Below are 25,468 nucleotides of genomic sequence, written 5' to 3'. Positions count from 1 at the left end.
TGTAATCCCAGCTACTTGGGAGGCTGAAACAGGAGAATCACTTCAACCCAGGAGACAGAGGTTGCAGTGAGCCAAGATCGTGCCATTGTACTCCAGTCTGGGCAACAGGAGCGAAACTGTCTAAAATATGTATATATATATACATATATATAGATGGATAGATAGATAAAAATAATACATATGTGCTGAACAGCTCCCACACATTGGACAATTTCCTTGCCCCACCATGGGAAAAAAAAAAGACTAGAGGTTTTTTCTTTGGAGAATATAAAACAGATCTCAAGACTCAAAGGCACCAAGCACAGCTGAAGGAGGGATACCTTACTGAAAATCAGGGGGTTAAGTAAACCTATGCATGTCAAATGCTGTTTCATCCCACCTTCTTCCTCACTTGACTCCCTGAACTGAAAACTTACCCTCATGTCTCATTGGCCAGAATTGTATCACATATTCATTTCTAAACCAAGGAACAGGATAGGAAATGTCCAAGATGGAGGAATCCAGAAAAATCAAGACAACCTTGAAGTTTGTCATCACTATCATCATCCCCCTCATCATCACACATTTATCATATGTTCATACAACACAGACTTGATTCCGTTACCTACTAGACCAAAATTAAACAAACATTGTTCCTGCAGCCATTATTCTGAGAAGCTACCAAATTCCCAGGACAACGTCTCTAATTTGGTTGAGCGTGAGTAGCATGCCCACTCTCTGATTTGCAGGAAGAGATGGCATCTGGCCACATTGGCTTCCATGATAGAAGTTGGGTACTACCTCCTTAGACTACTCACAATGAGAATTTCCCAATTTCAGGTGCCAGGACAATGGTGTTTGGATGCTGAATAACCCCAAATGACAAATATTCGTTCCCAAGAAAAAGTCATGAACTGCCTTTAATCTACCTTGAGCTAAAATTTGAAAACACTTTCCCTGTTATTTATCTGTCTTTGAGTTTATCTGATACCTTTTCAACTGGACAGTCTCATTTCTTTCTTTGCTCCAGTAGCACAAGGCTATAAATCCTCTTTTTGTGATTCAACACTCAGGAGTGTTCCTGGTCTCTAGGAGTTCACCATCTCCCTCTCATTTGCTGCTCTGAATAAAGTACAAAGGCCTGGTATGTAATTTTCACTCTTTCTTCTCTAAGTCCCATCCCATTAACCAATGGTCTGCATTATAGTAGATTGCATATGTGTAAACAGAAAATATGATTGAGCAATATACTTCGCCTATAACAGATCTCACTAGAATACTACATGAGTTTTGTTGTATGGATCAATTCCTGCTGGAAAAAAGTACAATATTAATGTGCAGTGATTAATTAACATTGCCAAGTCAATTCCCTAATATTGCATAAAATAAAATTTGTTTTGGCTCCCTTAAAAATGCGTATGTTTTATTCTTGCAGGTCTCAGCAACCCACCTTGTTCTGCATATGGTTGCATGTTTAATTAGTGATCCTTCGGTAAGACTCTGCAATTAGCACCCTGATGATTAATAAAACAACTCCTTTAAAGCTCTATTTAGCTAGCAGAACTGCACAATCAGGTATAATTAATTCATCATTAATAAATCATGGCTGATTAACTAATCTGTTTATTACAACACATTACTGAACAGCTCCCACCTGAGCACAGCTAATTTTTCTATGCTGAACAGAGCTAGAAGCTAATAAAAAATTTAAAAAAATAAAAGCTTCTCTAAAAGTGCACTAAGTAGCAAGTGTGTTGGTATAGTCAGGGAGATCATGGGGCAATGTACATTTAAAAGTTATTGAACTGCACAGGCAATTGTCACTCAGGAGTGAAGAAAATGGTGGCTAAGTCTGAAAGCCTAAACACCTAATGGTTCTCGAATTTAAACATACTCCAAAATCACCTGGATGGCTTGTTACAACCCAGATCACTAGGTCTCCTCCCCGGAGCTTCTAATTCAGTTGATCTAGGTTAGGGCCTGTGAATGTGCATTTCTTTTTTTTTTTTTTTTTTTTGGAGACAGTCTTGCTCTGTCACCTGGGCTGGAGTGCAGTGGCACGATCTTGGCTCACTGCAACCTCTGCCTCCTGGGTTCAAGTGATTCTCCTGCCTCAGCCCCCCAAGTAGCTGGGATTACAGACGCATGCCACCATGCCCAGCTAACTTTTATATTTTTCGTAGAGATGGGGTCTCACCATGTTGGCCAGGCTGGTCTCGAACTCCTGATCTCAGGTGATCTGCCTGCCTTGGCCTCTCAAAGTGCTGGGATTATAGGCATGAGCCACCACACCCAACCGTGAATGTGCATTTCTAACAAGCTCCCAGGTGGTGCTGATGCTGATCGTCAGAGAACCACAGTTCTACCTTTACCCATATACTGGGAATGACTCACCACTGCTGATTTCTAAGTCCTTTTTATAGATTTTAATAGTTTCCAAAATAAAACACCAGTAAGAATAACTTTCAGTATTGTTTATCTGTCCTTGTGTTTACATGTTATCTATTCAACTGGATTGTTAGTTTAAAAATTGCTGTTTTTTTAATTTTTCTCTGTGTGCCCCCAGAACCTAACAACTACTTTCTAGATGTAGAAACCTTAGACAAAACCCACACATGCCCTGAGCATTCATCTCTGAGTCTTTGCTCATACCCTGATATTTGTAAGCCCTTTTCTTCAATACTTCCCTGCCATCGCCCTTGGTGTCTGTGCCATATGTAGGCCTTAATCACAGACCCACACAAGAGCTCATTATCTTTTCATAAAAGGATGAGCCTGGTCTCCACAGTTAGCGTGAGTCCCTTGAGAGCCGCGTAAGCTCCCTCTCTAATCATGTTTGCCGCCTGCCCCCCAGCTCTCTGCCCTGCCAGCTTCTAGCGGGGTGTCTTACATTGCTTTTTACCAACCATGTAAGATTGCTTTACAACACATCTGACCCCAGGCTGTGAAATCAGATCCCAGCTGGGTACCTAACTCGCAGGATACAGGGATGGACAGCAGGGGGGAGTCCCCTCCTGAAAATAACTTAGAAAGAGGAAAACAATTCACCCTCTGAGAGTTAAGCCACAAAGCAAACAAAGAAATGAAAGAAAAAAAAGACAGATAAACTTAAAGCAGTGATTCTCAGCAGAATAATGGATTTTTCCCTTGGCAACCACCTCCCTGGGATATTGGGCAATGTCTAGCAACATTAAAAGAACAGAATGGCTTGACTATAAACTGATCCACGTGGAAAGACAGCACTGGTTAGCATGGAAGCTCTGGAAAAGCTTGCTCAGGGAATCAAGCTTTGGCAGGGCCCAGGCAGGTCTTACCTGAGAGAAAGGCTAAGGCATGGAAAGGAGAATCCAGACTGTGCTATGAGGCAGGTTACATACAGTGGACTCACATCTCATGCAAGTGCAGGCTAAAGTCAACATGTCTTAGAAAAATACTGTGAAAAGGCCGGGCGTGGTGGCTCATGTCTGTAATCTCAGCACTTTGGGAGGCCAAGGCAGGCAGATCACTTGAGGTCAGGAGTTTGAGACCAGCCTGGCCAACATGGTGAGACCCCATCTCTACTAAAAATACAAAAATTAGCCAGGTGTGGTGGCGCACACCTGTAGTCCCAGCTACTTGGGAGGCTGAGGCAGGAGAATCACTTGAACTCAGGAAGCAGAGGTTGCAGTGAGCTGAGATCGGGCTACTGTACTTCAGCCTAGTGACAGAGTGAGACTCCGTCTCAAAAAACACAAAAAACAAAAAAAAACAAAAAATACAAAAATTATCCAGGCATGATGGCGCATGCCTGTAGTCCCAGTTACTTGGGAGGCTGAAGCAAGAGAATCACTTGAACCTGGGAGGTGGAGGTTGCAGTGAGGCGAGATTGTGCCACTGCACTCCAGCCTGGGTGACAGAGTCAGACTCTGTCTCAAAAAAAACAAAATAAAACTGTGGAAAAAAATACATAAGGCAATTGAGGAATGGGAACATTAACTGGATAGTCAATAATATTAAGTAATTGTTGCTAATGTTTTGGATAGTAGTTTTCTATTGCTGCACCAATATTACCATAAACTTAGTAGCTGAAAACAACACACATCTATTATTTCACAGTTTCTGTGGATCAGAAGTCCAGGCACAACTGAGTTCTCTTCAAAGCTGCAATCAAGGTGTTAGTGAGGGTTAGGGTCTCGGTCTCATAAGAATGCTCAACTGGGGAAAGATCTGCTTCCAAATTTACTCAGGTTGTTGGCAAAATTCAGGTCCTTGCTTTCATAGGAGTGAGAGCTTCATTTTCCTCCCGGCTATTGGCTACAGGCTGCCTTCAGCTTTTAGAGACCACCCTGAGTTCCTTTTGGGTTGCTGTAAACCAAAAATAAAATTCTAAGCCCCTCAGCCGTCTGAATGGACGCCTCTTCTTGGCAAGGGCATTCCAAACTTAACCTGAAAAACTAGCTCAGGCCATGATGGGAAGGGGACATGCCTCGTTATACCCTCCTCCCTTTTGGAATTACTGATAGAACAGACTCTTTAAGTCTGAAAAGAAACATTTATGATCTTTCTCTCTCAAGCCTGCTCCTGGAGGCTTCAACTGCATGATAAAACCTTGGCAAGGAGAGGGAGAGCATTAGGACAAATACCTAATGCATGCAAGGCTTAAAACCTAGATTGTTGATAGGTGCAGCAAACCACCATGGCCCATGTATACCTATGTAACAAACCTGTACATTCTGCATGTGTATCCCGAAACTTAAAATTAAAAAAAAAAAAAAACCTTCATCTCCACAACCCTTTATCGTAACCCAGACATTCCTTTCTATTGATAATAACCCTTTCAATCAATTGCCAATCAGAACATCTTTGAATCCACCTATGACCTGGAAGCTCCTGTTCCCAGTTGTCTCACCTTTCCAGACCGAATCAATGGACATCTTACATGTATTGATTGATTGATGCCTTATGTCTTCTCTAAAATGTACGAAACCAAGCTGTAGCCGGACCACCTTGGCACATGTCATCAGGACATCCTGAGGCTGTCACAGGAATGTCCTTAACTTTGGCAAAATACATTTTCTAAATGGATTGAGACCTGTCTCAGATAGTTTTTGGTTTATATTCCCCAACATGGTACCTTGCATCCTCATAGCCAGCAAGGCAGAGGGAGTCTCCAACAAGACCATGCTACAATCTTGTATAACATAACCATGCAATACATATATGTAATCACATACATTCCACCATCTTTGTTGTTCTTATTGGTTATAAGCAAGTCACTCTCAAGGGGAGGTGATCACATAAGGGCTTGAACACCAGACCACCTTAATGGTCTGTCTATCACAGAAGTGATATTAGTGTTAAGGTTACTTTTTTTTAAGAGTACTTATATTTAAAAGATAAATACTTAAATATTTGCTGATGAGAGTGTATGATTTCTTCAAAATAATCCAAGGGAGAAAAGAAGTGGGCTCTGAAGTGGGGTATAGATGATTGGCCATGCACTAAAACTTCTGAACCTGAGGGATAGGTTCATGGGGGCTCATCACACTATTCTCTACTTTTGAATATGTTTGAAATTTTCATAATAAAATTAAAAAGATAAAGACAGAGCAAGACTATCTCTAAAAAAGAACATAAAAGGCTGGGCATGGTGGCTCACACCTGTAATCCCAGGACTTTGGGAGGCCGAGGCAGGTGGATCACTTGAGGTCAGGAGTTCAAGACCAGCCTGACTAACATGGGGAAACCCCGTCTCTACTAAAAAATACAAAATTAGCCAGACGTGGTGGTACATGCTTGTAATCCCAGCTACTTGGGAGGCTGAGGCAAGAGAATTACTTGAACCCAGGAGGCAGAGGTTGCGGTGAGCCAAGACTGTGCCATTGCACTCCAGCCTGGGCAACAAGAGTGAAATTCTGTCTCAAAAAAGTAAATAAAAATAAAAGATAAAGACACCATGTGCATTCATTTTCTTTTGCTGCAAAACAAGTTACATCAAATTTAGCTACTTAAAACTACAAACGTTTATTATCTCAGTCTCTGTGGGTTAACAATCTGGAGCAGCATAGCTGGATATCTCTGGTTCAGGGTTTCTCACAAGGCTGCTGTCAAGGTGTCAGCAGGATGGCATCATCTGAGGATGACCGGAGCGGGAAGGTCCACTTCCAAGCTCATTTATGTGGCTGTTTGTCAAAGGCCTCAGTTCATTGCTACGTGGGCTTCTTCTTAAGGCTGCTCATGATGAGGCAGCTGGCTTCCCACAGGGCAAGGGATTCAAGACAGGGAGGTAGACGGACAGAAACTGACCAAAACAGAAGATGCAGCCTTTTATAACCTAACTGCATTACCTCTGGATATTCCGCTGGTCTCACAGACCAATCCTGGTGCAATGTGGGAGGGGACTGCCTAAGGGCCTGATAGCAGAAGATGGGGATCATTGGAAACCATTCTGGAGGCAGGCTACCATAGTGCATAAGGCAAAAATTAAGTTTTCCAAGATTATCCTTGAAAATTCCACAAATAGGCCGGGTGTGCTGGCTCACACCTATAATCCCAACACTTTGGGAGGCCAAGGCAGGCAGATCTTTTGAGGTCAGGAGTTCGACACCAGGCTGGCCAATATGGTGAAACTCTGTTTCTACTAAAAATACAAAAATCAGCCAGGCATGGTGGCAGGCGCCTGTAGTCCCAGCAACTCAGGGGGCTGAGGCAAGAGAATCACTTGAAACCATGAGGGAGAGGTTGCAGTGAGCCAATATCACGACATTGCACTCCAGCCTGGGTGACAGAGCGAGACTTTGTCTCAAAAACAAAAAAAAGAAAGAAAGAAAATCCCATGAATAACCTGTAAAGCATAGTAGACAGATACACCAGTTCACAAGCATAGCACTACCAGTTTTTTTCTACAGTGCTAGAACAAATCACTGTTTTGTTGAGTGCTTGACAAAGATGTTTGCTTGAACTAGGGACCATCGTTGTACCAAAAATTAATATATTTAGGCCAAGTGTGGTGGCTTACACCTATAATCTCAGCATTTTGGGAGGCCAAGGCAGGAAGGTCACTTGTGCCCAGGAGTTTGAGACCAGCCTGGGCAACATAGTGAGACCTCATCTCTATAAAAAATCAAAAAATTAGCCAGAAGTGGTGGCACGTGCCTGTGGTCCCAACTACTCAGGAGGCTGGGGTGGGAGGACGGCTTGAGCTTGAGAAGTCAAGGCTGCAATGAGCTATGATCACGCCACTGCACTTCAGCCTGGGTGACAGAGAAAGACCCTATCTCAATCAATCAATCAATCAATCAATCAATCAACACTAAAATCACATGTGGCCTTGACCTGAGCAGATGTAGTCAAATTTGACTAAAGTAAGTGCAATACGATGGGATTCTATTGTGTTGTCAAAGTGGGGAAGCCTATCATGTCTTGATGACATCTGCCATTTAAGTCCATTTTGCTGACTCTCCTTGTTTTGGCTCCCTGGTCACCAAAGAGCTTTCTGATTACAATTTGGTTACCCAAACAGATATGCAAATAAGGAGAAAATGCTCTGATCTAATCTATTCTGTGGTTACATTTCTCATTGTAAAATAACAAATTGGTGTTCTGGCTTTATATTTCAGTCTCTATGTGCTAGGTTAATGTGAGTCTGCCCCTGAAAGATAGATTTACTCTTGGTGCACTTACATAATAGGCTTTTGAGACTGTACCCCTAATCCCCTGGGCTGTGATAAGTTTACCCATGTAATGTCATCCTAGAGGGAACCATCTGAGTGGCCTGAAAACCTTCCCCAGGCATAGCAATTATATTTACTGTACACAGAATATATCCATGAGCTCTCACATTTCTCAGCTCTTTGGCTGTTAGATGGAGATATGTGACCAGTTCTGGCCAAAGACTGTGAACAGAATTGACACCTATCACTTCTGAGCCAAAGCACAGGAAGGTCTCCATACACTCTTTCCTCCTGCTGCCACAACTACAGAGACCACATGTTGAGATGGCAGAATGAAAAATCAGCCTGAGCCACTGCATGATCACAAGAAACAGTACCCCTCCTGGCCTGTACTAGACACTGAGGTCAAATAAAATGTTTGTTATTTTAAGCCACTATGATTTTGTAGATATTTTGTACTTTAGCATAACCTAGTCTAATTCAATACACCAGAGATTGGATGCCAACTTTACTGGGAGCACTATTTTCAACCAATAGCAACATTAAACTTGAAAGCAGTGATATGGTTTGGCTGTGTCCCCACCCAAATCTCATCTTGAATTGTAGCTCCCATAATTCCCACAACTTGTGTGAGGGACCTGGTGGGAGATAATTGAATCATGGGGGCAGTTTCCCCCATACTGTTCTCATGATAGTGAATAAGTCTCATGAGATCTGCTGGTTTTATAAGGGGTTTCTCCTTTTGCTTGGCTCTCATTCATTCTTTCCTGCCACCATGTAAGACATGCCTTTCACCTTCTGCCATAATTGTGAGGCCTCCCCAGCCATGTGGAACTGTGAGTCCATTAAACCTCTTTTTCTTTATAAATTATCCAGTCTCAGGTACGCCTTTAACAGCAGCATGAAAATGGACTAATACAGTAAATTGGTACTGGGAGTGGGGCACTGCTGTAGATACCCAATAATGTGGAAGCAACTTTGAAACTGGGTAACAGGCAGAGGTTGGAACAGTTTGGAGGGCTCACAAGAAGATAGGAAAATGTGGAAAGTTTGGAACTTCCTAGAGACTTGTTGAACAGCTTTGACCAAAATGCTGATAATGATATGGACAATGAAATCCAGGCTGAGGTGGTCTCAGATGGGGATGAGGAACTTGTTGGGAACTGGAGTAAAGGTGACTCTTGCTATATTTTATCAAAGAGACTGGCAGCATTTTGCCCCTGCCCTAGAGATCTATGGAACTTTTAACTTGAAGGAGTTGATTTAGAGTATCTGGCCAAAAAAATTTCTAAGCAGCAAAGCATTCAAGATGTGACTTGGGTGCTGTTAAAAGCATTCAGTTTTAAAAGGGAAACAAAGCATAAAAGTTCAAAAAATTTGCAGTCTAAGGATGCGATAGAAAAGAAAAACCCATTTTCTGAGGAGAAATTCAAGCCAGCTGCAGAAATGTGCATAAATAACAAGTAGACAAATGTTTATCACCAACACAATGGGAAAAATGCCTCCACGTCATGCCAGAGATCTTTGTGGCAGCCCCTCCCACTATAAGCCCAAAGGCCTAGAAAAAAAAAATGGTTTTGTGGGCCAGGTCCAGGACCCTCCTGCTGTGTGCAGCCTAGGGACTTGGTGCCCTGCATCCCAGCTGCTCTAGCCATGGCTAAAAGGGGCCAAAGTATAACTCAGGCCATTGCTTCAGAGTGTGCAAGCCCTAAGCCTTGGCAGCTTCCACATGGTGTTGAGCCTGCAGGAGCACAGAAGTCAAGAACTGAGGTTTGGGAACCTCTGCCTAGATTTCAGAGGATGTATGGAAATGCCTGGTTGTCCAGGCAGAAGTGTGCTGCAGGGATGTAGCCCTCATGGAGAACCTCTGCTAAGGCAGTGCAGAAGGGAAATGTGGGGTGCAAGCCCCCACACAGAGTCCCCACTGGGGCACTCCCTAGTGGAGCTATGAGAGGAGGGCCACTGTCCTCCAGACCCCATAATGGTAGATCAAGCAACAGCTTGCACCATGCACCTGGAAAATCCACAGACACTCAACATCAGCCTGTGAAAGCAGCCATGAGGGGGGCTATATCTTGCAAAGCCACAGGGGTAGAGCTGCCCAAGGCTATGGAAGCCCATCTGTTGCATCAGCATGGCCTGGATTGAGACATGGAGTCAAAAGAGATCATTTTGGAGCTTTAAGATTTAACTGCCCCAGTGGATTTCAGATTTGCCTGGGGCCTGTATGTAACCACTTTGTTTGGGCCAATTTCTCCCATTTGGAACAGTTGTATTTACCCAATGCCTGCACCCCCATTGTATGTAGGAAGTAACTAACTTGCTTTTGATTTTACAGGCTCATAGGTGGAAGGGACTTGACTTGTCTCAGATGAGACTTTGGACTGTGGACTTTTGAGTTAATGCTGAAATGAGTTAAGACTTTGGGAGACTGTTGGGAAGGCATGATTGAGAACATGAGATTTGGGAGGGACCAAGAAGGGAATGATATGGTTTGTCTGTGTCCCCACCCAAATCTCATCTTGAATTGTAGCTCCCATAATTCCCACATGTCATAGGAGGAACCTGGTGGTGGGAAATAATTGAACGATGAGGGCAGTTTCCCCCATACTGTTCTTGTGGTATTGAATAAGTCTCACAAGATCTGCTGGTTTTATAAGGGGTTTCCCCCTTTTGCTTGGCTCTCATTCTGTCTTGTCTGCCACCACGTAAGACATGTCTTTCACCTTCGCCATGATCATGAGGCCTCCCCAGCCATGTGAAACTGTGAGTCCACTAAACTCTTTTTCTTTATAAATTACCTAGTCTCAGGTATGTCTTTATCAGCAGCGTGAAAATGGACTAATACAAGCAGAAACACAGGTCCCTCTGCATTCACCTCTGGCCATTCTCAGTTAAGATCAGGTAGGCAAGAGGTGGGCAGAGGTGGAAGAGGCAGGAACAAACCTATCTGGAAGTAGGGCTCTCAAACCTGCCCTGCTCATTTCAGCAGATAACTCACTGTACAGCATATATCCTAGAGGCTCTTTGCTCTTGCTACCCAGAGATGTCACTTTTTATATTTGTATAAAAACATAAAAAGCTGGCCAGGCACAGTGGCTCATGCCTGTAATGCCAATGATTTGGGAGGCCAAGGCAGGAGGATCACTTGAAGCCAAGAGTTCAAGACCAGACTGGGCAACATAACAGGACCCTGTCTCTACAAAAAAATTCAAAAATTAGCTGGGCATGGAGGCACATGCCTGTAGTCCTAGCTACTCAGGAGGCTGGGGTGGGAGGATCACTTGAGCCCAGGAGTTTGAGGCTGCGATGAGCTATGATCACCCCACTGCACTCCAGCCTGGGCAACAAGCAAGGGCAAAAGAGCAAGACCTTTTCTCTTAAAAACAAAGAAATAAACAAACATTAAAAAGCTGCATAGTGACTAAGAAGCCAAAATAAGAAGAGTCAGCAAAATGGCAAAATTGACTTAAATTGTAGATGTCATCAAGACATGACAAGCTTCCCCACTTGGTGAATTAAAATCCCATCATACTGTATTTAATTTAGTAGAATTTGACTACACATGCACAAGTCAAGACCAAATGTGATTTTACTGTTTATTTATTTATTTTTAGACAGTCTCGTTCTGTCTCCCAGGCTGGAGTGCAGGGTGCGATCTCGGCTCACTGAAACTTCTGCCTCCTGGGTTCAAGTGATTCTCCTGCCTCAGCCTCCTGAGTAGCTGGGATTACAGGCACCTGCCACCACACCCAGCTAATTTTTGTATTTTTAATAGAGACGGGGTTTCACCATGTTAGCCAGGCTGGTCTCGAACTCCTGACCTCAAGTGATCCACCCACCTTGGCCTCCCAAAATGCTAGGATTACAGGCATGAGCCACCGTGCCTGGCCTTAGTGTTTAAATATGTTTATTTTTATATAAATGTAGGCATATTTATATAAAGATAATGTTTATCTTTATAACTTTATCTATTCAGGTGTGCTTGTCCTGTCCCGGTCCCTGCTTCCCTGGTGGCTACTTCCCACACACATGTGCACTGCAGCCCCTGAGTCCATTTTCAGCAGGCTGAGGAAACACAGTAAACATAATCAGTGTTCTTACATAAACAGCCTATGTATGGAAAAAAAAAAACATAATCAGTATTCTGACTATTCGGACTTAACTATCTATTGGACAATTTCAAACAAAAATCACACAAGTGAATATGTGGTTTGAAAATATAGGATGAGCTGCCTGGCCGCCACTCCGTCTGGGAGGAAGAGAGGAGCGCCTCTGCCCGGCTGCCACCCCATCTGGGAAGCGAGGAGCGACTCTGCCCGGCCGCCCCGTCTGGGAAGTGAGGAGCGCCTCTGCCCGGCCGCCCCGTCTGGGAGGTGAGGAGCGCCTCTGCCCGGCCGCCCCGTCTGGGAGGTGAGGAGCGCCTCTGCCCGGCCGCCCCGTCTGGGAGGTGAGGAGCGCCTCTGCCCGGCCGCCCCGTCTGGGAGGTGAGGAGCGCCTCTGCCCGGCCGCCCCGTCTGGGAGGTGAGGAGCGCCTCTGCCCGGGCGCCCCGTCTGGGAGGTGAGGAGCGCCTCTGCCCGGCCGCCCCGTCTGGGAGGTGAGGAGCGCCTCTGCCCGGCGCCCTGTCTGGGAGGTGAGGAGCGTCTCTGCCCGGCCGCCCCGTCTGGGAGGTGAGGAGCGCCTCTGCCCGGCCGCCCTGTCTGGGAGGTGAGGAGCGCCTCTGCCCGGCCACCCCGTCTGGGAGGAAGTAAGGAGCGCCTCTACCCGGCTGCCCATCGTCTGGGAAGTGAGGAGCGCCTCTGCCCGGCCACCCCGTCTGGGAAGTGAGGAGCGTCTCTGTCCGGCCACCCCGTCTGGAAGGAAGTGAGGAGCGCCTCTGCCCGGCCGCCACCCCATCCGGGAGAAGTGAGGGGCGCCTCTGCCCGGCCGCCCCGTCTGGGAGGTGAGGAGCGCCTCTGCCCGGGCGCCCCGTCTGGGAGGTGAGGAGCGCCTCTGCCCGGCCGCCCCGTCTGGGAGGTGAGGAGCGCCTCTGCCCGGGCGCCCCGTCTGGGAGGTGAGGAGCGCCTCTGCCCGGCCGCCCCGTCTGGGAGGTGAGGAGCGCCTCTGCCCGGCCGCCCCGTCTGGGAGGTGAGGAGCGCCTCTGCCCGGCCGCCCCGTCTGGGAGGTGAGGAGCGCCTCTGCCCGGGCGCCAGGTCTGGGAGGTGAGGAGCGCCTCTGCCCGGGCGCCCCGTCTGGGAGGTGAGGAGCGCCTCTGCCCGGGCGCCCCGTCTGGGAGGTGAGGAGCGCCTCTGCCCGGGCGCCCCGTCTGGGAGGCGAGGAGCGCCTCTGCCCGGCTGCCCCGTCTGGGAGGTGAGGAGCGCCTCTGCCTGGCCGCCCTGTCTGGGAGGTGTACCCAACAGCTCCGAAGAGACAGCGACCATCAGGAGCAGGCCATGAGGATGATGGCGGTTTTGTTGAAAAGAAGGGGGGGAAGTGTGGGAAAAAGAAAGGAGAGATCAGATTGTTGCTGTGTCTGTGTAGAAAGAGGTGGGCATAGGAGACTCCATTTTGTTCTGACTAGGAGAAATTCTTCTGCCTTGGGATGCTGTTGATCTATGGCCTTTCCCCCAGCCCCGTGCTCTCTGAAACATGTGCTGTGTCAACTCAGGGTTAAATGGACTAAGGGCGGTGTAAGATGTGCTTTGTTAAACAGATGCTTGAAGGCAGCACGCTCTTTAAGAGTCATCACCACTCCCTAATCTCAAGTACCCAGGGACACAAACACTGCAGAAGGCCGCAGGGACCTCTGCCTAGGAAAACCAGAGACCTTTGTTCATGTGTTTATCTCCTGACCTTCTCTCCACTATCATCCTATGACCCTGCCACATCCCCCTCTCCAAGAAACACCCAAGAATGATCAATAAATACTTAATTAAAAAAAAAAAAAAGAAAACTAGTAAAGAGGAAAAGGTCCAATATTTGGAAAAACAGCAGGTTTAGAGGAAGTACATAGAATCTAAGAACAAATGATGTTTATTTTGTTAGACTCGCATGTAATTATTTTGTACTTCCCTGATTTTGCTTTATCTTTGTTAATGTTATAATTAAAAACACATTTGGGTAAAAAAAAAAAAAAGAAAGAAAGAAAAGAAAAAAAGCTTTAGCAGGGGTGGCAAACCACAGCCCACAGGACAAACTAGCCTGCCACCTTTTATAAATAAAGTTTAAAAAAAAAAAAAGAAAATATAGGATGAGGCCAGGTGCGGTGGCTCACGCCTGTAATCCCAGAACTTTGGGAGGCTAAGGCGGGCGGATCACGAGGTCAGGAGATCGAGACCATCCTGGCTAGCACGGTGAAACCCCGTCTCTACTAAAAATACAAAAAATTAGCCGGGCGTGGTGGCGGGCACCTGTAGTCCCAGCTACTTGGGAGGCTGAGGCAGGAGAATGGCGTGAACCCGGGAGGCGGAGCTTGCAGTGAGCCGAGATTGTGCCACTGCACTCCAGCCTGGGCGACAGAGTGAGACTCCGTCTCAAAAAAAAAATATATATATATATAGGATGAAAAGTCAAGTCCGGTGCTACAAATAACAACTTTCATGCGAAAAGGAATCCAGAGTTATGTCAGAGACTTCTTTCCCAAAAATATCTATTAAGAATATAGCACCACCGGGCACAGTGGCTCACGCCTATAGTCCCAGCACTTTGGGAGGCCACGGCGGGTGGATCACTTGAGGCCAGGAGTTTGAGACCAGCCTGGCCAACATGGTGAAATCCCATCTCTACTAAAAATACAAAAATTAGCCAGGCATGGTGGTGGGCACCTGTAATCCCAGCTACTTTGGAGGCTGTGTCATGAGAATCATTTGAACCTGGAAGGCGGAGGCTGCAGTGAGCCAAGATGGCACCAGCCTGAGTGACAGAGCAAGACTCTGTCTCAAAAAAAAAAAAAAAAAAAAAAAAAAAAAACAATTTAGCACACATTTGAAAGATCAGATTCAGATCTGATAAAATTCGGGCCCTCTCAACTGTGCATTTATATAAACTTATTCATATAATTCAGTCTCAGGTTAGGAAAATCCAAAATTGGGGGAAAACCCTCTGGTGATTCTCGCCCTTGGTATCATGACCCGTGGGTGTGTTGAGATCAGTTGTGAGGTCCGGGGGGAGGCGGTGGGGCACTGGTTACTCATTAAGTTAAGGCATTAAAGCTGGTGAATTATTGATTTATTGCACATCAGGAGAAACACAAGATTACTGCTATAATAAATTCACTCTTACATGCTTTAGCAAAAATCAGTAAAAATAGAAAACATGGTAGCAATTAAAGTGAAAAAATTGGGGTCATTAAAGAATGTCTGACTGATTAGCTTGCAGTTTTTGAGATGGCTGAGAACTACCATCAATGAGATCACCTTAAACACTCTTAATGACTTGAAAAAGTCTCCATCCCAAAGTCAACTATAGGTATTCAATATTGTACATTTAACTGAATTTAAAGTTATGTTAAAACGCATTTTATTGAAGTAAGAGAAGAATTCCTTTTACATTATCATTCTCAAGCCATATATCAAGAAAAAGATTGAAATTACATTCCTTTTTTTTTTTTTAACAGAGACAGGTTCTCGCTGTGTTGCCCAGGCTGGTCTCGAACGCCTAGGCTCAAGCGATCCTCCTGCCTCGTCCTGCCAAAAGTGCTGGGATTACAGGCATGAGCCGCCACGCCCTGCTGAGATTACATTACTTTGAGTGTTTAATTTCACGACGACAGGAAGTAGGCTAATACATACTCTTTTGTTTTAATTTTCTGGATTCGTCCTGATTTTTAGTCTTTGTACCTGAGTACAACAATAAAGGAAATCACTTCTTAGATACATTAAAGTGACTTCTAATCTTGCCCCCCACACATGAACTGTTTTCAGTTTGCTATTTTTAATGGCCCATGCTTATTTATATAGACACAGCATCACACTGCTAACATTTTATGGCCTACTGTCCTCTTTCTTAGTATCATATTATAAAATATTTTTCTATATTTCTACATAGTTATTGACTCATTTTAATGGCTGCAAAATCAGGTACTCATTTAAGCTCAGATGGTTTAGTTTCACTCCTCAGAAATGTATTCCTCCTTCTCTTGATTGGTAGTCATAATCAAATGAAGTGACATTATTCTTTGTAGCTGGTTACTTAGATTTCAAATACACTCATGAGTGGAGCCAAAACTCCATTAGTGCATTAGTCTGGAAGCATTATTAAATCTCCATTAAAATGTCTTCACTTTTCAATTTTGTGTGTGTGTGTGTGTGTGTGTGTACGGAGTCTCACTCTGTCGCCCAGGCTGGAGTACAGTGGTGTGATCTCGGCTCACTCCAACTTCTGCCTCCTGGGTTCAAGGGATTCTCCCTGCCTCAGCCTCCCAAGTAGCTGGGATTACAGGCATGTGGCACCACACCCAGCTAATTTTTGTAATTTTAGTAGAGATGAGGTTTCACCATGTTGGCCAGGCTGGTATCGAACCCCTGACCTCAGGTGATCCGCCCACCTTGGCCTCTCAAAGTGCTAGGATTACAGGCATGAGCCACTGCACCTGGCCCATTTTTCAATTTTTAACATGAGGATTAAGTAGACTACTATGCACATTTGCTAAAGGCAGCCCCTTACATTTCTTTTTACGCAGAAAATACTTGGTGGTTAGAGACAGCAGCATCACAGCATAACCACCTCTAGACTGTCAGTGTGCCCTCTAAAACAACAGCTGCACTTCCTGTAATGTCAACCCTTCCGTCTGGACGAAGTGAAATTCCCAGCTCTCCTCCTCGGCGGGAACACTGAAACGCTAAAGAAAACAAACAAGTCAAATTAAGAGTATTTTCACCCTTTTAAATTAACAAAGCATAGTGAAAGACTTATTACAAATCTTCGAGTCCTCCCAGATCAGTTTCAAGAATAAATTCCTTCGTCTGTTTATGGTACTGCCCACTCCCATCCCCATTCTCCTGCAGACTGAGACAGCCACAAACTCAATTTGATCTGCAAAACACACAGCTCCACATACTCCTTTCCTGAGCCTTTTCCTGGGCCATCTCCTTTACTAATTCCTGTAATTTCCCAGACACACCCCACTCATCGCTTCTTCCCCAGCACTCTCTAGGAGTAAGCAAAGATGTTTGAAACAGTAGAGGCAGGCCTGTAACTCTAAGATGAAGAAGGATGGTCTCAGCCCTGCTGAGAAGTCCCCCATCTTCTCAGCTCTGAATAGGACAGAGGGAGTTCATTCACTCATAACATATTCAAGCGACCACGTGTTCCAGGCAGACAAAAGAGGCATAGCCTCAGCCTTCCGGGAGCTCAGTACTTAGGAGAATAATTAGACTCGCCAAGGAAAATGAATAGCCACCTTGCTCTCTCTAAATCAGGGTCACAGATTCCTCCTTGGATGATCAGGGCAGTGCAGCCTCCATTGGCTGCCATCATTTTTCTCTGCCTCTAAGCAATACATTAATCACTAGGGGACTTGGTTCCAAAGTAATTTGTTTGATTCAATCCTGTGACTAGCAATAGCAGTAAGGAACCTTGGTGATCATACAGTCTCAACCCATCACATTACAAATAACCTCTCTGGGCCAAAGTTATACAGCTATTTTATTCAACAAACACTTATTGGTCAGTTACTTTTTCTGTGTCTGTACAGTCTCTGTATGTTGGGGGAGGCAGAGGTGAAGGATGTTTGGGGTGGAGGATCTTTAAGGGTGAAGGAATTTTAAAAACTTTCATTTTCACATAGGGTGATCCCTAACATTTTATTACATTTTCAAGGGGATAGTACATATGAGAAGGAACACGAGCTTCGAATTAGGCAAATAAAAAAGAAATTGGTAAAGAGCTGTCCTACCATGCATTTCTTTCTTCCCCAGATGCTGGGACCAGTAGCTGCTGAGAACAGCGTGTGCAGACCCTCAAAAGAAATGAAAAGTTAGGAGACAATCCCAAAGAAAACAGAGGCGATTTTGTGGTAAATTTCTAAGCAATCACAATCAATTATCCAATTTGACTAAACTCTAGATCACCTAAATCATTATGTTGGCCAGGCCACAGCAAGGTGTAGAATTATGAAAGGAGACAGAAAGGAAGACATAGAATTTATGGATAAACTCTGCCAAATTATGTATCAAATGTGTCTTACAGTTTCTTTTCTTTCCTTTTTTCTTTTTATTTTATTTTATTTTAATTTTTATTTTTTTGAGACACAGTCTTGCTCTGTTGTCCAGCCTGGAGTGCAGTGGCACAATCATGGCTCACTGCAGTCTTAACATCCCGTTCTCAAGCCATCCTCCTACCTCAGCCCCCCGCAAGTAGCTGGAACTACAGGTGCATGTCACCATGCCTGGCTAATTTTTGTATTTTTTGTAGAGATGGGGTTTTACCATGTTGCCCAGCCTGGTCTTGAACTCCTGATCTCAAGAGATCCACCTGCCTCAGCCTCCCAAAGTGCTGGGATTACAGGTATGAGCCACTGTGACTGGTCCTTACAGTTTCCTAAGGCTGAATTAGACTGCAGGTTTTAATTCTTGTCTTGTCTACCAGCTCATTGTTAGCCCTTGGTAGGAGAATCAAGGTCTTTGCATAATTCTTTTTTTTTTTTTTTTTTTTTGAGGCGGAGTCTCACTCTGTCGCCCAGGCTGGAGTGCAGTGGCACAATCTCGGCTCACTACAACCTCCGCCTCCCGGGTTGAAGTGATTCTCCTGCCTCAGCCTCCTGAGTAGCTGGGATTACAGGCATGAGCCACCAGGCCCAGCTAATTTTTGTATTTTTAGTGGAGACAGGGTTTTACTATGTTGGCCAGGCTGGTCTTGAACTCCTGACCTCAAGTGATGCACCCATTTCAGCCTCCCAAAGGGCTGGGATTACAGGCATGAGCCACCGCGCCCAGCCTTACATAGGTCTTTCTACATCTTTCCAGGGAAAGTATCTCCTTCTTCCCAGAGTGCATATGCAAAGAAAGGTGGAAACTCTGAAAAAAGGCTAAATTTTCTTTTCTTTTAACTATTATTTTTTAATTTTTTTGTAGAGACGGGGTCTCCCTATGTTGCTTAGGCTGGTCTGAAACTCCTGGCCTCATGCAACCCTCCCACCTCGGTCTCCCAAAGTGGTGGGATTACAGGCATGAGCCACTGCACCTGGCCAAAAGGCTAAATTTTCCACCAAGCTAACATTCCTGAGCTTTTGGTGCCAAAAGAACTTCTTTTTTAGTGAGGCATTTTTTCACGTTTGTACTCTAGATTTAGATCAGATATTGGATTTTAAAATGAAATAACAAAATATACAGCAATAACTGACAGAAAAATATTTTGTGAAGAAAAAGATGGGGAGGTTAAAAGCCTCTTGTTTGGGAAAACCTATTAAGTGTTATGGGGCGGGCATGGTGGCTCCATGCCTGTAATCCCAGCACTTTGGGAGGCCGAGGCAGGTGGATCACCTGAGGCTAGGAGTTCAAGACCAGCCTGGCCAACATGGCAAAACCCTGTCTCTACTTAAAATACAAAAAAATTAGCCTGGCATGGTGGCAGTTGCCTGTAATCCCAGCTACTCGGAAGGCTGAGGCAGAAGAATCTCTTGAACTCGGGAGATGGAGGTTGCAGGGAGCTGAGAACGTGCCATTGCACTCCAGCCTGGGCAAAAAAAAAAAAAAAAAGTGTTATGGGATGTTCAAGTAAGGCAACCAACCATCTTGCCTGGTTTGCCTGAGACTGTTCTGGTTTTAGCACTGAAAGTTCTGTATCCTGAGAAACCCTTCAGTCCCAAGCAAACTCAGATGTTGGTCATCAAAGTCCAAAGGCCTTTATACTCTAGAAAAGCATTACGGGGGAAAAAAAAAAAAAAAAAAAACTTGCACTCTGTGCCAATTAAAATCTTTGTGAAGCAGCTGTGCATGTGCAAATCTGCTCGGAACTTTTCCTCCATGGGGAAGCTGGACTGTTTGGATATTGTTGGGTATTTTCCTGAGTCTTAAAAGTGCTTGTTTGCTGAGTTTTGAATTCACGTGTTTTGTTCCTCAGAGAGTGGCTGAGCCATCCAGGCCCTGCCATCTGACCAGAACAGGAGCCTTGAAGGCTCTGCCCAGCCTCCTGTAGCCCCTTCACCATCCCACCCACCATCCTCCCACATCAAGCATTCTCGTCCTTTGCAGTGCAGCCCACTGTTCCCAAAGATGGTGAGAGTAGGAGTCATGACATTTCTGCCCATCTTTGACTCATCCCTCTGCTCCCAGGTGGCGGACAATCTAGAAATATTGGCTCAAGGAGCTAGTTTTGTTGTTATTATTAAAATAGCTAGTAGTTGGCTAGGCACAGTGGCTCATGCCTGTAATCCCAGCACTTTGGGAGGCTGAGGAGGGATCATTTGAGGTCAGGAGTTCGGGACCATCCTGGCCAACATGGTGAAGCCCTGTCTCCACTAAAAACACAAAAATTAGCCAGGTGTAGTGGCGGACGCCTGTAGTTCCAGCTACTAGGGAGGCCGAGGCAGGAGAATCGCTTGAACCTGGGAGGCTGAGGTTGCAGTGAGCTGGGATCATGCCACTCCGTTCTAGCCTGGGTGATGAAGTGAAACTATGTCTCAAAAAACATAATAATACAATATAATAGCTAGTAGTTATTGGGCACTTACCATGTGCCAGGCACTGTAGTAAGCCCTTAACTTGCATTGTGTTTTTATAGCCCTATGAGGTATTATATACAATTTATAGAGGAGGGAACTGAGACTTTTAAAAGTCAAGTCACTTGCCCAAGGTCAAGAGCTAGGAAGCTAGGAATGTAAACCTAGGCTGTCTGACACTCAGGTTTAACCCTGTTATCTGCCTGCTCTATTTTATGTTTTTCATGTAAGACTTCAGTGAAGGGATGGCAGGGATGGGGAAAGATAGAGGAACAAGGCAGCTCAAAACCCAAGCCACCTGAAAGGTCACAGGAAGTGCACTTAAATAACTATTTGTGATCCTCCTCTTCCATTGTTTAACCCTCCCCTGGGCTCAAGTAAAAAGTACCTGTCACTGGGTCTTCAGCCACACCAACCCACGGTGCAAAATATCTTGAGTAAAAGTCAAATGCTTGGGTCTGCCCACCAGGCTCTCCTTTAAGGGTAAGAATAAGCCCTTTCACCTTCCCTGTGTTTTCAACTTGCAGCAGATTCTCCGTGTTCACTTTCAGGTTCTCCAGAAATGACCTTGTTCATAAACAAGATGGATTAGGACAAACCCATTTCACAGCCCACTCACCACACAGACTGTGTAAAACAGGCGAGGGTGCAGCTTGCTCAAACAGCTTAACAGGAGGGGAAGGAAGAACAAGTGGGAATGTCTTCCTATTGGGGAAAGAAACACTCTGGCTGCGTAAATCATGGTTTGACTGGACACAGCACAGCCAGACTAAGGCAGAGCTATAAATCTGGGTACTCAGCCCTCCCCAAAGTGCTGATGCAGCCAAATATCTTACCTGTCGTAAACGTCACTGAGGCGGATGAGGAGCTTTCGGGTATCTGGAGAATAACAGATGTCCTGGACTAGTGTGTTGCCTATGGCAGTCTGTGGAGACAGACCAAAAACTCCTCAGGGACATGCCCTGGGCCAAGTCCTTGATCCCCTGAAATGGGAATTGACTTCTCATTAAGCATCCACTGTGAGCCAAGCATGCCCATCGTCTCCAGTCCCCAAGAGTGTTAGTGCAGTTTCAGAGCTAAAGGTGTTGCCCAAGGATGGTCAGTCTCCTGGCTACCAAAGAGGCCTCTGTGAGCCTCAAAACAGGCATTGTGGCCAGGTGCAGTGGCTCACACCTGTAATCCCAGCACTTTGGGAGGCTGAGGTAGGTGGATCACCTGAGGTCAGGAGCTCGAGACCAGGCTGGCCAGCACGGCAAAACCCCATCTCTACTAAAATACAAAAATTAGTCGGGCATGGTGGTGCACTCCTGTAATCCCAGCTACTCAGGAGGCTGAGGCAAGAGAATCGCTTGAACCTGGTGAACCAAGAATCACTTGTGAGCCAAGAATCACTTGGCCAAGATCGCACCACTGCACTCCAGCCTGAGAGACAGAATGAGATTCGGTCTCAAAAAAAGAAAAAATAATAGGCATTGCTCACAAGTGCCTACTATGTGCCTCAATGCACAACTCCTTCAAGTAGGTATTCTCCCCGCAGAGAAGGAGAAAGAGACTTAGAAAGGCCAAAGATCTCTCTCTCTCTCACACACACACACACACACACACACACACATATACACACACACATATCTTGACCCAGGTCTGAGAAGGTCAGAGAAAAAGCTCTAAATCCCTACTGTCCATCATCTTTAGAGATGGGGGGGGGCCTCATGTCCACCTCTTAGAGCTGTGAGGATTAAATAAAATCGTATATGTGGAGTATCTGCAGCAGCAATTAGAACGTTCCACATGGCAAGGACTCAGGGCTAGCAGCTTGATTGGAAGGAGGGACTAGAGGGCTCGTCCTGTGCTGCTCTGCTTGGCAAGCATACTACTTTCACTCAGATTGTATGTGACAGATCAATAACATAACATGTTCTCAAGATACCTTGGTTCACTCTACCTGACTGCACATAATCTTGCTGAAATCCGGGAACATCATTTGTTTGTATGTTTGTTTGAGGGTGGCTTGGGGCACTGAGGGGGATTATGAGGAGACAACCCCTTCCCACACCACCAAGTCATCCTTTGGCACCAGCCCCAGCTGCCAGGCCCAGCAGATGGTAATTACATGGTAGTTGTATGGTAGTCACTAGGTGGCTTCAGGTTCTCTAATCCTTGTTAGAGGCCAAGATACTCCACTTCCCACATCCAGAATTCCTTCTGCCTTGGGTGGTACTTGGGCTTTCTGCCTCTGTGACTATGGGCTGACCAATGTAACTTCCTCAAGAAATGGGAACTCCTACAGCCAGATCCCATCTGTTCTCCAGAGCCTTAGTCTCTCGAACCCGGCCCTTACCTGCATGGGTTCGTACATTGATTTAAAAGTTTAGGGGTGGGCGCGGTGGCTCACGCCTGTAATCCCAGCTCTTTGGGAGGCCGAGGCGAGCGGATCACCTGAGCTCAGGAGTTCGAGACCAGCCTGACCAACATGGAGACACCCCGTCTCCAATAAAAATACAAAATTAGCCAGGTGTGGTGGCACATGCCTGTAATCTCAGCTACTCGTGAGGCTGAGGCAGGAGAATTGCTAGAACCCAGGAGGTGGAGGTTGTGGTGAGCCGAGATCACGCCATTGCACTCCAGGCTGGGCAACAAGAGCGAACTCCATCTCAAATTAAAAAAAAAAAGTTTAATTTCTTGGCTGGGAATCTTACTGCCAGTTTCTAGAGAAGAACACAAAATGGCAATACTTACAACCCTTTGTTATCCCATTTAATAAATGCTGACCCTGAGGCTAAGTTGAGTTCTTTCTACCATGAACAAGGTCTACCATTATAAGTTTTTTTCCACTTTCTTACCAGTATGTTTAAAGCAGTCTGTTTTTAAATTTGGCTTGTCTCCAAAACCCAAGCCATGGGTGGGGCTGAGTATAAAATCAGGATCCATCATGCTTATTTGTTTATATTCTTTGAAAACATAGATAAAGCCAAATACTAGAGATTACAAATGCTGTAGTTAAAAATTCACTGAGAAATACCCAACTAGTACTCACAATAGACTAAGGTACAGAATCATTTTTCTCATGACAGCCCTTGCCCTGGTCCTGACCTGGGCCCTCTCTTCTCTACACACCAAGCCCCTGGTCATCCAGGGCTGCTCTGGCCCTGCAGAACCTTCGTGGGACAACTGCAGTGCCTACCTCACTGAGAAACATTGAGAATTAAATGGACAATGCAAGGGAAATGCTCAGCCTGTGGCACTGCACACAGAGAGACTCTCAAAATGTTTCATCATCATTAATATTATTAAGCCCCATGCCTACACGGACCCCATGAGGAGCCCATGTTCCATATCTTGTCTTATCTGCAAGGTACCCATGCTTTCTTGGTTTCCTCTATCAAAGCACAGCCCTCCCCAACCTCAGTCCCATCCTTTACTACAGAAACTGGGGACACTGACAGCTGCCAGGAAGGTTCCATTTTTTCCCTCCACCTTGTGTGTATGGATTTTATGGAATGACCTCTTTCTGCCAGAAATTCCCAACTTTCACACCTGAACTTGTACAGCCATGCTCAGGGCCCATTCCTCTCCTTCTAGCTAGAGAAGCACAGAAATTCAACATCCCTTAATTTCCTTAAAGGCTGGTCTCCTCCCAGAAACTTACATTTCCTTAAGACATCCTATTCTCCCGCTTGTTTACCACCTCCATTGGTTCTTTTGTGCCTTTCAGCCTGTCACATAACCATGTCTCTTCCCTCCATCCTACCACAGGGGCCAGCACTGACAATCAGGAGCCAAAGAAAACTGGTCAACCTTCTCACCAAATAGACTGAATATTAAAATTCAAACCTGAAACACTGTAACATTTATATTGGTAGAATGCCTATCTTTGTGGATCAAATGATACCAAATTTTTGTGTGCAAACAATAACAAATAACTAGGCTCAGGTTTGATTCTTTTTACCAACCTTTATCAAGTCCTCTACTTCATGGAAGTCCTAGATGGGGGGAAAAAAAAAATTATTATAAAACAGCAGAGCTGTCGGTTGTACACACCTTAGGGCAATAATTACAAAGAGCTGACCTGGGGGTGGGCTGGATAAAGAGGGAAGTCCAGGATGATGCCATCCTCTGCTCGTCTGGCCCTTAGTTCTCCACTCAGAGTGACAAACGTGAGCATGCTAGTCATGTTTTCTGGCCAAAATAGGAATCAAGAAATAGGAAATAAACTTTGTCATATATGCGCATGTCCATTTCAAACACCTTTGCATTGTCTTAGATTTTCTGGCAATGTCATCCTTTTCTATGATGGAGTGAGGTTTGGGTTGCTGGGGTCTAGAATGGAGAAAACTCTCACTAGATTCTAACTTGAGAACCAAGAACATAACTGATCAGATGTGGTGTCATACTTCAAGGCTTCAGATCCCAGCTCTTTACTGCTTACTGTGCCCTTACTAACTTAGCCTCCTTTTTTTTTTCTTGAGACAGGGTCTCACTGTGTTACCCAGGCTGGAGTGCAGTGGCACGATCTCAGCTCACTGTACCCTCTGCCTCCCACATTCAAGTGATTCTCCCACCTCAGCCTCCCAAGGAGCTGGAATTACAGGTGTGCACCACCACATCCAGCTAATTTTTGTATTTTTAGTAGAGACGAGGTTTTATCATGTTGGTCAGGCTGGTCTCAAACTCCTGACCTCAAGTGATCCACCCGCCTCGGCCTCCCAAAATGCTGGGATTACAGGCGTGAGCCACCACACCTGGCCAGCCTCCTTAAATCTCAGTTTCCTCATCCATAAAATGAGGTTAATACATTAAACCTACCATTTATAATGTTTTCTTTTTCTTTGAGGAACTGTCTCACTCTGCTGACCAGGCTGGAGACTGGCTCACTGCAGCCTTGACCTCCTGAGCTCAAGCAATCCTCCCACCTCAGCCTCCCGAGTAGCTGGGACTACAGGCATGAGCCATAATGCATGGATAATTTTTAAATATTTTGTAAAGACAGGGTCTCACTATGTTGCTCAGGCTGGTCTCTAAGTTCTAGACTGAAGCGATCCTCCCGCCTTGGCTCCCAAAGTGTTGGGATTACAGGCGTGAACCACTGCACCCAGCCTATAATGTTTCTAATACAGATTTTAAAATATCCAGCAGCAACAACCATAGAGTCATAACCTCTTCTAGTCTGAGATATGCCAAGGGAATAACAAAACATTTAAG

The 25,468-nt window shown here is 45.3% G+C and overlaps 1 protein-coding gene across 11 annotated transcripts in view; it reads right to left on the bottom strand.

The window, feature by feature from the left end:
- Nucleotides 1-14,821: 14,821 nt before the first annotated feature.
- Nucleotides 14,822-25,468, bottom strand: part of PBLD (phenazine biosynthesis like protein domain containing) — a 48,998-nt gene continuing 38,351 nt past the window's right edge. For 6 of the 11 annotated variants that reach the window (XM_054436693.2, XM_054436689.2, XM_063670555.1 and 3 more), the window contains 6 exons: nt 24,336-24,445; nt 24,220-24,249; nt 21,106-21,194; nt 20,658-20,836; nt 17,507-17,569; nt 14,822-16,450 (listed from right to left, as the gene is read on the bottom strand). In XM_054436693.2, coding sequence (XP_054292668.1) covers nt 16,338-16,450; nt 17,507-17,569; nt 20,658-20,836; nt 21,106-21,194; nt 24,220-24,249; nt 24,336-24,445 — 584 coding nt within the window. In that variant the 3' untranslated portion in view covers nt 14,822-16,337. The remainder of the gene's footprint in view (nt 16,451-17,506; nt 17,570-20,657; nt 20,837-21,105; nt 21,195-24,219; nt 24,250-24,335; nt 24,446-25,468) is intronic. The other 5 variants (XM_054436691.2, XM_063670554.1, XM_063670556.1 and 2 more) reach the window with 1 other exon arrangement.

Source organism: Pongo pygmaeus, chromosome 8 (assembly GCF_028885625.2).
Source record: "Pongo pygmaeus isolate AG05252 chromosome 8, NHGRI_mPonPyg2-v2.0_pri, whole genome shotgun sequence".
Taxonomy (NCBI): domain Eukaryota; kingdom Metazoa; phylum Chordata; class Mammalia; order Primates; family Hominidae; genus Pongo; species Pongo pygmaeus.
The sequence above is the reverse complement of the archived record's forward strand: the minus strand, read 5'-3'. Positions and strand labels throughout refer to the sequence as shown.